Consider the following 13005-nt stretch of genomic DNA (forward strand, 5'->3'; position numbering starts at 1 on the left):
CACCTTGACTGACATTTTATATTTATAATGCTTCAGCATTAATACATTCGGCATTAATCTCAACGTTGCATAAAGAAGATGATCAGAGAGCTAGTACAGGTAGATAGTTTCTGCCCAACCAGGAATCCAATATTTGCTGTTAACAGCAGTTTGTTCACATTGTTATATTTCATTTGCTTGTTAAATTTTTGGTTCACCTGTCTGGATATAGTTTGAGGATTGGAGCTGAAAGAGAGCAGTCTGCATAGGATTAGGAAGATTAACGGAAATCTGTGATGAGACTCTACTGCCTAACTAAATTTTCAGTTCGTTTTATTTATCTTTACTTATGGGCACTGGATTAAAGTGATATTTCAGTTGATCTCTTTTACATCCTAACACGGATCTCTCTTCTTTATGGATGTGTTATAAATCAGATAACATTGTTTCCACTTTTGCCGTTAAAATTTTAAGCAAGGTTTTCTTGATCTACCTCACACAAACCATCTACGTTTCTAAATAAGCAAAGCTAACCCTTGCTATTGGAACTACACTGAATGTGAAATAGAAAATTACACTTCCTTTAGAAAATTGAACCTTTTGGCCAATGTTGAGACAATATCAGTAGTTACGTTTCTTACATATTTTCACGTAAGATGTTCATGTGTAATATATAGCTTGTGTACAATAATGTACATCTAGAATATTGTGTTAGCTGTAAATTGGTGATTTTATTATTGTAGTCTGGTTTTGTAGGTAAGAATAGTTTACTAGTAGTGTCAGCTCATCCTTTACATTTTACAAAAGGAATAATTCTTGGTAAGCTTTGCATACAGATGAATTACTTTTGTAGGCCCAATATCTAGTCTATTTTTGAGAGTTCTTTAGCTTTTATTACTAAAGTTGAGAAAGGAAAAAAAAAAACACCTTAATGATTGTGATCATTCCTTCTGCCCCTTTTAAAGTACATTCTTAATTTTGTTTTGTCCCAGGAAATACTAAGGGGAAAATAAGTCATGAAAAATAGTGGGAGAGCTATTTTTTTTCTTCCCTGCATTTGATAGCTTTCCTGTTTTTCTTTTATTCCCTCCAAATAAGCAGTTGGTGGGGCATTACTGAAAGCATTGTGGTTTTTTCAATCATTCATGCCATAGGTCATTACATGTGCACCACTGGAATGTATACATTGTTATCTAGTATGTTAATTGGTTATAATGATATTTTAAATAAAAAAGGAAAAAAAAAAGCTTGACCACTATGCATTTAGTGTTTCTTCATTGCTAGGCTGGAATGACAAGCATGGACTTGACAGTAAGACTGCAGCTGAAGCTGTATTAGTGTTGGTCTATCCTGAAAAATGTTTTAAATGGTATTTATGTTCTCTTTTCTGTCTGAGCTCATCCGTAGGCAAAAAATGCTGTATGTCTTCCATTTTTACTTTTTTTGCTACCAACTGCAGTCTGCCTGCCCTCCTGGTAATGAAGTTGTTGGGCCCTTCCAACAACTGGTAGAAAGAGGTAAGCTATGGCCCTTCCAGTGTGTGAGGGCACAGGGCCTATAGGAAAAAAATCCTCAAAACTGATTGCCAGAGGAGCTTTAAGATACCAGGGCTCTTACTGGAGAGTAAATTTGGGTAACAGGACCACTTCCTGCACTGGTACTACCAGTATTTATTTCATTACCTTCATTTCCAGCAGGCTCTGTGAGTTGCTTTAAATGAAGACTCAGGATGCCCTCAAGTTGTGTTTGGCTGCATGCTGCCACATTGTTTCTGCATCTCATTTTTGACACGAAGGTGCTGCAGCTGTGGGCAGGACAGTGCAGCCTGCTTCCTTCATCTGGAGCAGTTCTTCTGGAGGTGTTCTTCTAGGAAAGTGGTGAGGCTCAGAGATGCTCTTTTTTATTTGCCTACGTTAGCATAAAGTGAGGCTGGTTCTAAGTAACACATGAATATAGAGCAAGGCCTTAGACAATCCTAGCTCTGTCAGGGATTTGGCTGTGTTAACTTCATTGTTTTAACATATTGGGCAGTAGTTCTGGCTGATAAACCTAAAGCTGAAACTCTCCATAGTGCTGCTTGGCTTGTATAGAGCTCTTTGGCAAATGTGGATCACTCATTAAGTTATTAAGTTAGCATTACTGCTTTTCCTTTTCATATTAGAAATACCATGGAGACCTATAGAATTTCTTTATTATTTGGCTTTGGATTTTTTTTTTTTTTCAAGTATGTGCTTATGTTGTGTTTCTTTCACTGAATTTTTTTTTTTTTTTTTACTTTTTTTTTACTTTTTTTTGCCTGCATAATACTGAAAGGGATATTTCAGGCTAGGAAGTTACCTGATTCTGGGTCTTTTTAGGACTAGCAAACCTGTAAACCATTGTTAAGGCTTCAATTTAATTGGTGGTGGTGGGAGGGGGCTAGAAGAAGCTAAATGTCTGCAAAATAAGGAGTGCACTCAGATCTGTGAGATAGGCAAATGAAGTGGTGGGAAAAGAGCGTGGAAACAGCAGCTGTCACTGAAGAGAGTATTATCCTCATCAAATCAGGACATGGTGATCCATGGGGTTATGTCCAACAGCGTGAGCATATCCTCATTTCTTGCAAAATTGCTCATGAGAGGAAAATGAACATTACATGTTTCTTACCACGCTTTAGAGTTTGCTTCCTGCCAAGGTACATTTTATCAAGAATGGGTACACTACAACTTCTTGCAGCGGATCATCTTCAAAGTGACCTATTACTTCTGAAGAAGAGGAATACATATTTCTGGATCACAACAGTCAACTAAAGGTTAGTGCCATTAATTGCTGTGAGTAGATGCAGTTTGCTCTGTGAAACTGACAAGAATTAATTTTATTCTGGCTGCTAGCTCGTGTAGAGTGCAATACAGCTAATAAGTGATCCTGTCTTAGAGCTGAAGGCTTGGGATAGGCGGCTTTGTCTCTCACTTTGGCTGTAGATATCAGTTGTCTGGTATTCTAAGTACTTAAAAGAATATTGAGAATTGACTCATTTGATTTCTCTGAGAGCTAGTGAGCAGTCTGGTTTAGTTGTTCTCCTTGCTTCGCATATTTGTTTTTAGGCTCTCCATCAGCATGGCTCAGTATTGTAGTGTGCTGGAATTAGAGAGCAGTCTGCACTAGAAACATACAGGAGGTAATGCAATATGAATTGTTTAAGGGATGTAGGCTGTCAGGATGTTGGATATAATGAAAAGTACCCATGCTGGGGTAAGAATAAAAGAAGGTACAAAAATATTCTGGTTGCTGCTACTTTGCATTGAATGCCTCTGGTAGTACAAACTGTCACTTTTACCAGCCTGGTATTTTAATTGCAGTTATTTACAGCCTAGCACAGGCTATACTTTGATACCAACGTTTATTTTTGAGGACTGTCATTGGACTTCACGCTGCCTAAAGCCACTATGGTGTTCAAGTTGAGATGCATTGTTACAGGAATTGCTCCTCATGCTTTGTGCATATTAATAGTTTTAAACAGGCCCTTGTCTTCCTTGCAGGCTCAGTTGTGACCCTGTAAGCTGGTAAGGAGTTGTGCCCAGTTGTAATACCCTGGAAGGATGTGATCTGGGGTGGTGCTCGTTAGTAATACAAAGAGGGGGGGGTTTGAGGCTGATGCTGCTGCCTGCAGGTGGCAAGCTGCTCCTGCTGAACAGTCAGGGTTGTGCCACACTGCTTCACCATAGGGTAGTAAAGAATCCAGTGCAGCTGAACATGCTTGGAAACTGTTCTGAAATACCCAAAAAGATTAGTTATATTTCACTGCTTTGCTTGACTTTTGCTGTAACCGGGAAACATGAGGCTAATGTTTCTTTTTGCTCGCTTTAAATGGTTTACATTTCTGTGGGAAGAAGAATCCCTACAGTGGAAACAAGTTAACTTCTGTTCAGTCACCAGTGAGATAAGGAGAACATCAGTGAAAGAAGGTGTGCAGTCTGCTGGTACTGCAAAAAGCCTAGTCCAAGGTTACTGCCAGATGAGTTATATTCTTTTCTACCAAGAAAAAAAAGCAAGGTCATAGGTCATTTTTCTTTTTAGGTAGTTAAATAAAGTGAGCACCTTTGCTCCAGTCTATACCAGTTCCTAGTCAGTTCATGTGGTCATGGCATTTTTCTGTTAAAATCATTCTCCTTTGAGACTCCCAAGCTGCATCAGCTGTCAAAGATTTCTGCCAAAAGAGGGCAAACAATGAAGTGAGTGCAGGGGCTAGCAAACCACCTCAAGATGTATCTGGTGAAACAGCCTTTTGTTTGCAGGTTCTGTATGACTCAGAGCCCTCCAAATGTTATGCAGAACTTCCCCAGTAAGTCAGTCGGTCCCTTGAAGGGAAGTGAGTCCTGATAGTCCTAGAATTACAATATTCATTCTAATAGTGTATGTTCTTTTTGTAGAAGTAATAAACTTAGGCTACTGGATTGTTTGCAGTTCTCCTTCTATTCTCACATATCCCCATAAGCTTTCTTGCAAACAAAAAAATCAACTGCTGTTCTCCTGTGACAGTTAAAGATAGATCCCACCCTTTCCCTTCTCCAACACAAACTGCATTAATTTCTCTTACAGTAGTTTTGCTATTCAAGTTAAAATACCGACAGCAGTTGGATGTGTTTTGATTATAAGAATTTTCCTTTTCTTACCTTGATGTCTGATCACTACGTATCAACTCATAGGAGGTTTCTTTTTTCTTGCAGCTAATGCTGCTCTATTTTTGGCTCAAAGTAAAAATAAGTTACCTAGGGCAAAACATGCATATTTAAAGTTCCAGTGAGTTTCTGTGGCCAATCTGGTTGTTAAACAGGTACACTTTAATAAGTCATATTTTTGTGAGGCAGTGGAACAGTTTGGTACCTAAGGGATAACGTAGTGAAACTGTCAAAATTTTCAGTATTTTTAGCTGTTCAGCAGACATTGTTTTCAAAGCATCTTGATAAAATAATGCCACTTTCAGCAATGAGACATCTGAACAAACTTTATGTAGAGAGTAGGGAGGAAAAAACCTCATATTCAATTCATATGCTAAGCCACGCTGTATGTGGTGGCATTCTAGAACAGCGGTCCTCCCAGGTCTCACCCACCTTCCATGCCTTTCCCTTGTCCATGAACCAGCAAAAGGAGGGTGCAGGGAATCCAAAGATGGAACAAGTACAGCAGTGGAAACTAGAACCTTTTGACCTGTGGATAGAAAGTGTGTCCTCTCTTTCTTGGCAATCTGAAATCTAAATGTTCAAGCATTATGTTTAGCAGTCTTTTCCCAGCTGGCCCAAATACTACAGAACATGAAAAGACAACAGAGCACATGTCACCGAGAGCACAATCGCTGCAGGATTACTCATGATACATGAGTATAACTTAACAAAATGTGCATTTTTTTCACTGGTTTTGCCAGAAATAGAGTTTTCTGTGACGTTCATCAGGTTGTTCTATTTGGGGACTTTAGCAGTTTGACTCCCACCAGTTAAACATCCTAATGTTGAAAAAAACTCTTCCATTTCCTTCTGGAGGAGGTGATTCCTTTTCTCTGCATCTTCCCGAGCACGTTCAGAATTCCTCAGTTTTATCTCCAGCATTGTGTATTTCTTTCGTTCTTGGTCCAGTTCTTCTTCTAGCCTAACCACTTGCTTCCTCAGGTCTGCACTTGCTTCTTCAATTCTTAAAACCAAACAGGAGAGAGAGGGAGGAGAGAGAGAAAAAAAAGAGCTTTTAAAATAAGTAGCATGATAAGTACTGCTGTGATAGCTGTGATAAATAAAAGTTGTTCTATTTAGAGCTAAAATATCTTAATTCTAACAGGAAGTTTTAAATGAGAGCACCAATTACCATTTTAAAGTTAGTTAATATTGAGTTTAAGGGTAGGGGTCCTTGAAAGCTGGATCCCACTCCATTTGTATCTTGAGAAAATAAATATACTTAAGCAAATCAAGTCTTACAAAGCAATGCTTTTGGGAGGAGATAAAACACCTGTTAGGTTGAGTTCAGATGTATAATTTCCAAAAGAAACAGTAACCTGATTTTATCCTGATAATGTGTTTCCCTGTGAGGTATCCAGTACAGAAGAACACCCCTGAAGGTCAGTTAGTTAGGAATGAAGTCACAGTCCTTCTCCTTGCCTTCCATCTTATGGTATTTTCTGTAAAGTTTGTCACTGACAGTGAGGTTGGGGAGCAGAAATTTTTCACACTCTACAGAATTTTACAAAACAAACAAACCCACATTTCATATGAGGAAGAATCTGAAGGACAGACCTGAAATACTTCATCTGTGCACAAAGCTCTAATTCAAAACTCAGAACTTTTCTCTAAGGAGGTCAGAGACCAAGGTTCATGTTTTTGAGTTTGAAATAATGCGCAGAAGGGACATCACTTCCTGTCCTCCCACTCATGTTTCCGAATTGCAAGACAGAGTAGTAGTGTTCATACAGAAGAAAAACATCCAGATAGGAGTCAGACAGTGATTTTTAATAACAGGCTTGTCTTAAGAAAGGTGTCACTCTACTTTAAATTAAGAATAAAAGAATGAACATTCTAATAACCCAACTGTGGAAATGAGGTTCCTGGCTTTCCTTTGAAACTGGGAGTGGGATATTTTTACACAGGGTGACACTTTAAAAGGACAGCCTCCACAGCAACATCTGAAAAAAGAACTTTCTCAGAAGAACCTGAATTACATCTTGCGGCTACCAAGAAGCAATTTTGCAGACAGTGCAATGCACTGCAGCCCTATTTCTTCACATACAGCCAAGAATGACATTATTATCATTGTTACACACTTCAACAAATTACAGAGTCACGCCCATAAGCACTTGTCACAAAGTGCAGCAGACCAACAGCTGCACTTATAGGTAAACAGAAATGTGCAGAATATCTAGAAAAAACTACCAGTCCTGGCCAACTTTTATCACCCAGCTGTGTTCTGTAATGCAAGTGGACTCCTTGGAAGCTAAGATGCAGCCCCCCACACTTCTTGCTACATCCCACAGATCTGTGCTACCAGTTAAATTTTCATTCTGTGAATCTTTAGGAGTCAGCTAGAGCAGCCTACACACACTCCCCCTGTTCTGAATACAAAGGTTCACAGTGCTTACAGACATTTTATATACACAGTAATAGTCCTCTTCAGGACATTTCCAGTTTCTTAAGAGGCCCAGGTGGTAAACATGAATTACTGAAACTCAACAGAGAATGCCTGATAATTATACTAACCTTGAGGGAGAAATGCTCTGGAACAGACTGGTTACAGGAAGGCCATAAAACTTGCCTCCCTCTGACTAAGAGGGAGAAAATGGGCAGTTGATAATGATAAATAACAGCTTTTCCATCAGCAAGTGTTCCTTACCTCTGCCCCAGGCAGGTACTGACTTTGCTTTCCGTCCACGTACGTGTGCCAACAAAAAGCTCATATGCCTTCATTAAAACATGCCCTACTACACAGACTGAATTCTACAAACCACACAAGCACATGCACAGCCGTAAAGGAATTATTACTTTTGGGGACTAAATTGTCTTCATAACACCAGTGAGGCAGCCCCCGGTTTTCCTGCTAATCTGCCACACTCCTTCACTGTAGTCAACTCCTGTCTTTCCACAGGAGCAGACTTTCATGTGCAGTCAAAAGGAAATTAAAATGTTGCAGCTGCAGTAAAAACATTGCAAAATTTTTGAGAGCTGAAAAACTTGGCTTGAAACTCTTAGACTTGACAGCAAGATCCTTAGGGCTGTAATCCCAAACAGCTGGAATCATCCTGTTTAATACAAAAAGGCAGTGATTGCATCTTGCCTAATTTTATGAAAATACTACCAGTATGTTAGGCATCTTCCCGTTGGCTACTTTGCCCTGTGAGACCTGGCCAATTTGTAGTCCTCCCCTCCAGTAACACTAACTGCTCTTTGTCCCTTTCCAGCTGAAGGGGAAAGGCAAGTGTTTGTTACAACTGAAACAGCTGAGAATGCAGCAGAAATGACAAACAGGTCCTTCCTAGGTGTTTTCTTGATGATATGGAAAGCTACCACTTCCCAGAGGCAGCAGGTAAGAACGGGCAGGCACACACTTCCAAATTTTGCAGCCTGATCTCATTTCTATTTGTTACTCAGTATCCCTGCAACAAGGCTTGTCAGGGCAGTCCTGCAGATCAAATGCAATGAACATACTCTCATCTCCCTACCAGCTTTGCAGAGGCTGGCAAACCACCACCACAGTAAACCATAAAATATAGCAGGAAGGTAACAAGTAATAATATTCATACCTTAACAGCTGGCCCACTGGTAGAGATTGCAATTCACACCAGGGCTTTCCAAAACAGCTTTTGATAAATAACAATAAAAATGATACAGCAGCAAACTTAGCTTAAGCTTTTGGTACCATGTGTAAGAGAGTGGTTGGATACATAGATATGTAAATGGTACCAGAGTTTTAATAATGTAGGGAATCTAACACTAAAAGAACACACACAAAATAGCTGAGAAGAAATGAATTTGTAAGAAATGTGCTTGCAGCCCTTCTCCAATGCAAACCACCATAACTGGTGCCCACAACAATGACAGTTCTTCTGTATTGTAACATGGTGTACAATTTCACATATGCCTTTATATTAAAATGTACCTAAATTATTTTGTGTGTGTATTTTCCCAAGTACTTGCCTGAAAATCATTCTGTTAAACTCTAAAACTCGTAAAAACTAGTACACCAACTCACACAAATGAATAAATAAGACTCTTCCTAATTGTTAGGAGTACTTTCTACTTTTTATAGCCCCTACCTTCACACATACCTCTCCTGAAAACATGAAAAACATCAGGGCTAAGAACCACCAAGTTCAGCCCTGCTGCCCAAGCAGCACCTTGCTCATGCTTTGAGTCAGTACCATGCTGTGTGAGCAAAGGACAGCTCTGAGAGCATCTAGAAACACTGCTTTGATTTTTGAAGTTCAACACAAAATGGTTACTGAAAAAGTTATAACTGAGATGCAATCTCAACAACAACAATAAAATCAGCAAAGAATAGTCACAACCATTTCTCTAAGGAAAGTTTCCCTTGGGAAAAGCAGCATAAAACCTTCAATTTCAGACTGATTTGACACAATTCTCTGCACCTGCACAGACCACCCTAGGTTCCATTCCCTCCCCACAAAGCAGATGCTTGCCTCGCTGTTTCTACCAGAAGACTGAAAAAGAGCAGACTCTGGCAATAACCTGCACTGTTCTAATTTCCATTGAAAATCAACTGAGCAATACTGGAATTTCCTGTGTAATAGAAATCCCATTTTTGATCTTCTCTTCTGTCAAAGAGAAAAGCTGGACTCACAGAGCACTGAGGAAAGACCAGATCCAAATTTACAATCTTCCCAAACTACAGGTCCCGGAATCGGATAGCTTGGTAGCCCCCACCCATGTTCAAACAGAGGTGATGATCACAGAAGACTTCCTTTTCTCCACCATGCATGTGACATTACCTTTTGATACTGGTCTCGTACTCAGTCCTCTGTTTGCTCAGTTCTGTCTTTAGCTCTACCACCAAGCTCTGTAAGGCCCTAGAGCATCTGACAGAGTCTCTGGAAGCTGGAGCTAGGTTGCTCTGCTCACTGCTGCTGCTGCAGGCTTCTAACCTGTCGATGCTGTTCTCCAGATCTGCAGTCTTGACCTCACTCTGAGACAGTGAGCCCTGAGTCATCCACTCGGTTTGGAGAGAGCTTAAAACCGAGGAGTCGCTGGCCCGACAGGCTGGGCAGCTGCTGACCGAGTCCACCACGGAGATCTCACACGATGATGTAGACCACGTGGTGCTGCCCATACTGTGCGTGCTGAGGGAGAGGTTGGACGAAGGGACATTGTCATAAGTAGAAAGTCTTTGAGAAGAACAAGAGTCTTTAACTCGTTCCCCAGAGGCTGTCCGGCGGTGGCCTCGGAGAGAGTACAGTCCATTCATCAGCCAGTTTCCACTGGAGGAGAGATTGGGGATATCTAGGGATGAGCTGCCCAGCTTTGGGCTCACAGACCGCGCTCCCTGCTGGCGGAAGGAGTATTTCCACGGAGGCAGTGTCTGCACTCTTTTGCTGGGGCTGGTGGCAGGCTGAGCCAACTTGCTGCTGTGCTCTGGAGGAGTGTTTTTCAGTACAGGTCCAGGCGTGGCCTCCAGTGCCACAGCACTGTCAGAAGGCAGATCAGCAGGGCTGGGAACATTGCTTTCTGACCTGCTGTCCTCTCCATCCTCCTCAGAGATCCACTCCACAGTGTTGCGTGGACGCACAGGTCTGATTTCCAGTTGGCTCCCTGGCACATCTGCCTGAGGGACAGCAAAGATTCTCCCCTGTTCACTTATCAGCACCGTCATCAGGTGCTGAACCAGTGAGGTGCCTGTGGGAGAAACAAAGGCAAGGATTCCATGAGACCGTGGAAGGCCTGATGCTCCCTGTCTGTGAGGTGCCATGTGAGCTTCTTGTGGGGCAGGCGTGTGGGCACCATGCCCTGCAGTGGGGCAGTACAAACCTCTCTGGGCCTTTCTATACAGGACTGCAAAAGGTAAGAATTGCTCTCACTGCTGGAGATGAAGAATAAGAATGACACAGGCATGTCTGCCTGCTTAATACAGCTGACTAGCATAGCACAAATGGTCAGTAGTAACGATTAATAAATTAGGCTGCTTAAGGACACCTTTGAGGATGACAGAGGAGGAGGACAACTGAAAAACAGGGCATGTCTGCACCGCACTGGCATGGGGCTCAGAGCCAGCATCAACTTCACTTTAGCAATCACAGCTTACAGGACAGTACAGCTCTGTACAGAAATGCATGCTGGATCCTCAGTACACCAATGTGTCAGCTAGCAATGAGCATCTTTCTGTCCAGCTTCCAAAACTAGCAGGCTTCTACTGACTTGAGTATCTATACTATGCCAAAATTCACAGTCTTAGCAGGCCCAGAGCTAGCGTTTATAAAAGCACCAGAAGTTTCAGCGTAGGCCTTCTGCTGAACTCTATAGAGAAACTTGCCAAGAGTATGACATCTGTATGACAGATGCAGCTGCATACAAGGGGAAAGAGATACTTCTTGTACCATCAATCTATTTGTAGAATGCTCTTCATTTACAGTTCTAGTAAAATATTCAGCATTTTGAAATGAAACAGTACTCATTAGGAAACATGTTGAAATACAGTCCATGATGGAAATGAGATTTCAAATATATGCTGGAGAGTCCCAGATAAATGCAGCTTCCCAGATACAAAGTGAAAGCAACAGGAGCTTCTGACTGACAGGTTTGTTTCTAATCATTAAGAAGGACCCAAAGGAAAACATTAGATTTTAAGGTAGAACACAACATAGATCACAGCCTAAAGCAACCCTGTGTATGTTCTTTACAATACAAAACAAAAAACAGGTGTTACAGGGATATAGGTACCAGTAAACGTAAAGTGAAATATAAGATGTCATAGGGGCTACTCTACTGGAGCCAAGTTTCCCCTAAAAATCACAAATGCAGCTGTAGACAGCAGCTAGCAAATTCACAAGGTGACCAACTTGATTAAAAGAGGAGCTTCTCACAACATTTAAACAAAGAAGTAGAAAGTATACAGCGAGTGCAGGAAGTGTACTGACAACTATGTAAGTCCACAGAATGAGTTGTTACTGCTTTTCAGTAGGGTTCAGTAGACCATTAGAGACCAAAAGAATACCACTTATCAAACCTAATACAAAGTATTTTCTACAAAAGAGAAAAGCCTTAAAAAGAGCAAACAGTAATTAATGCTAGGCTTACTTATCATCTGAAATAGAGAATAGGACTAATACCCAGGCTTCTACGATAAGGACTTAAATATAATCATGAGTCTTGGCCCGATAGCAAGAGGTACACTAACCTCACCTACAACTTGTATTTAACTTCTGTGAGTTCAGCTGTCCCCACCTTTATACTGCTGAATAACCCAGCATCTGTTTCTGCACTTAATGACTCACATGGAGATGGATAATTTTCAGATTTTTACATATGCTTCAGGAGAAAGAAGCATTCATGCTTGCAAGCAAGTCCTAAGTGCACCAAGGTTCATTGTTAGTTACTCTGTTTCACCTTTTCTAAGTCTCACTTGTGGCATTTTTACTTATTTCCTAAAGCAAAGACCCATTCTGAAGGAGTACAGAAGTAACTACTGAGTGTAAGAGGTTTTTTTGGTCACAGATCTATTTTTTTCATTCTTTCAAAATTTTTTAAAACAGTCCATGCCTTTCCATCATTTGGCTTCCTCTTTCTCTGGAGTTCTTCTCTTTTCCTGCAGTCCAGCACAAACAGAATACAACAAACAAATACAGTAAAACTTGAGTAGAATAGTCTGGTTTTCTACCTTATCCCAACCCTTGCAGATAAAAGTTGTCATCTCAAAAGAACACACTTAACAGCAAATGTACCCAAAGCAGCTCCATAATTAGTCGGGGGCTGGTAACATTACTTCTACTACAGGTTTGGGTTGTTGTTTTGTTTTTTTTTTTCAACTCAGGAAACATATACATGCAAACATCTGATATATGACTGGAGCAATTTTTTTTTTAATGTACAAACATCCAAAATTAACAGTGATCTCTGATTTATTACTCAGTTCTGTGAAGTTCTGACCCACACACAGTCTACTTGCAAGACAATATGTCTAAGACACATAGGTATAACCTCTGTAGCACAGTAAGAACTGCAGTACTTCTTTCATTGTGGTTTGAATCCCCTTTGCAGGAAGCTGCCTAAATGAACCCAAATGCACCAATGCTAAGCAGTAGTAGTTTGATACTTGTACATGGAACTGAAGAGCTGAAGAACTTTTGACCTTTCATTTTAACAGTAGGTGTGAAAAACTTTCTCAACGGCTGAAAGGGCATAGAAGGGCAGAGGCATCTCCATGTTCTAGAAAAGAGAGACTCCCAGACCAGTGGCAAGTGAGATAACCAGTGGCCAGACTGGTACATCCACTTACAGGCACTGATGAAACGGACTGTTTGACTTGTTGCTGACTGTGCAGTCAGTGATATAACGTGCAGTGCTT

The 13005-nt window shown here is 40.8% G+C and overlaps 1 protein-coding gene across 9 annotated transcripts in view; it reads right to left on the reverse strand.

The window, feature by feature from the left end:
• Positions 1-2497: 2497 nt before the first annotated feature.
• ARHGAP22 (Rho GTPase activating protein 22) overlaps positions 2498-13005 on the reverse strand; it is a 148968-nt gene continuing 138460 nt past the window's right edge. For all 9 annotated transcript variants that reach the window (XM_090145172.1, XM_031607680.2, XM_090145170.1 and 6 more), the window contains 2 exons: positions 9440-10340; positions 2498-5643 (listed from right to left, as the gene is read on the reverse strand). In XM_090145172.1, the coding sequence (XP_090001298.1) occupies positions 5415-5643; positions 9440-10340 (1130 nt within the window). In that variant the 3' untranslated portion in view covers positions 2498-5414. The remainder of the gene's footprint in view (positions 5644-9439; positions 10341-13005) is intronic.

This window comes from Phasianus colchicus, chromosome 8, assembly GCF_987193195.1.
Source record: "Phasianus colchicus chromosome 8, bPhaCol1.hap1.1, whole genome shotgun sequence".
Taxonomy (NCBI): domain Eukaryota; kingdom Metazoa; phylum Chordata; class Aves; order Galliformes; family Phasianidae; genus Phasianus; species Phasianus colchicus.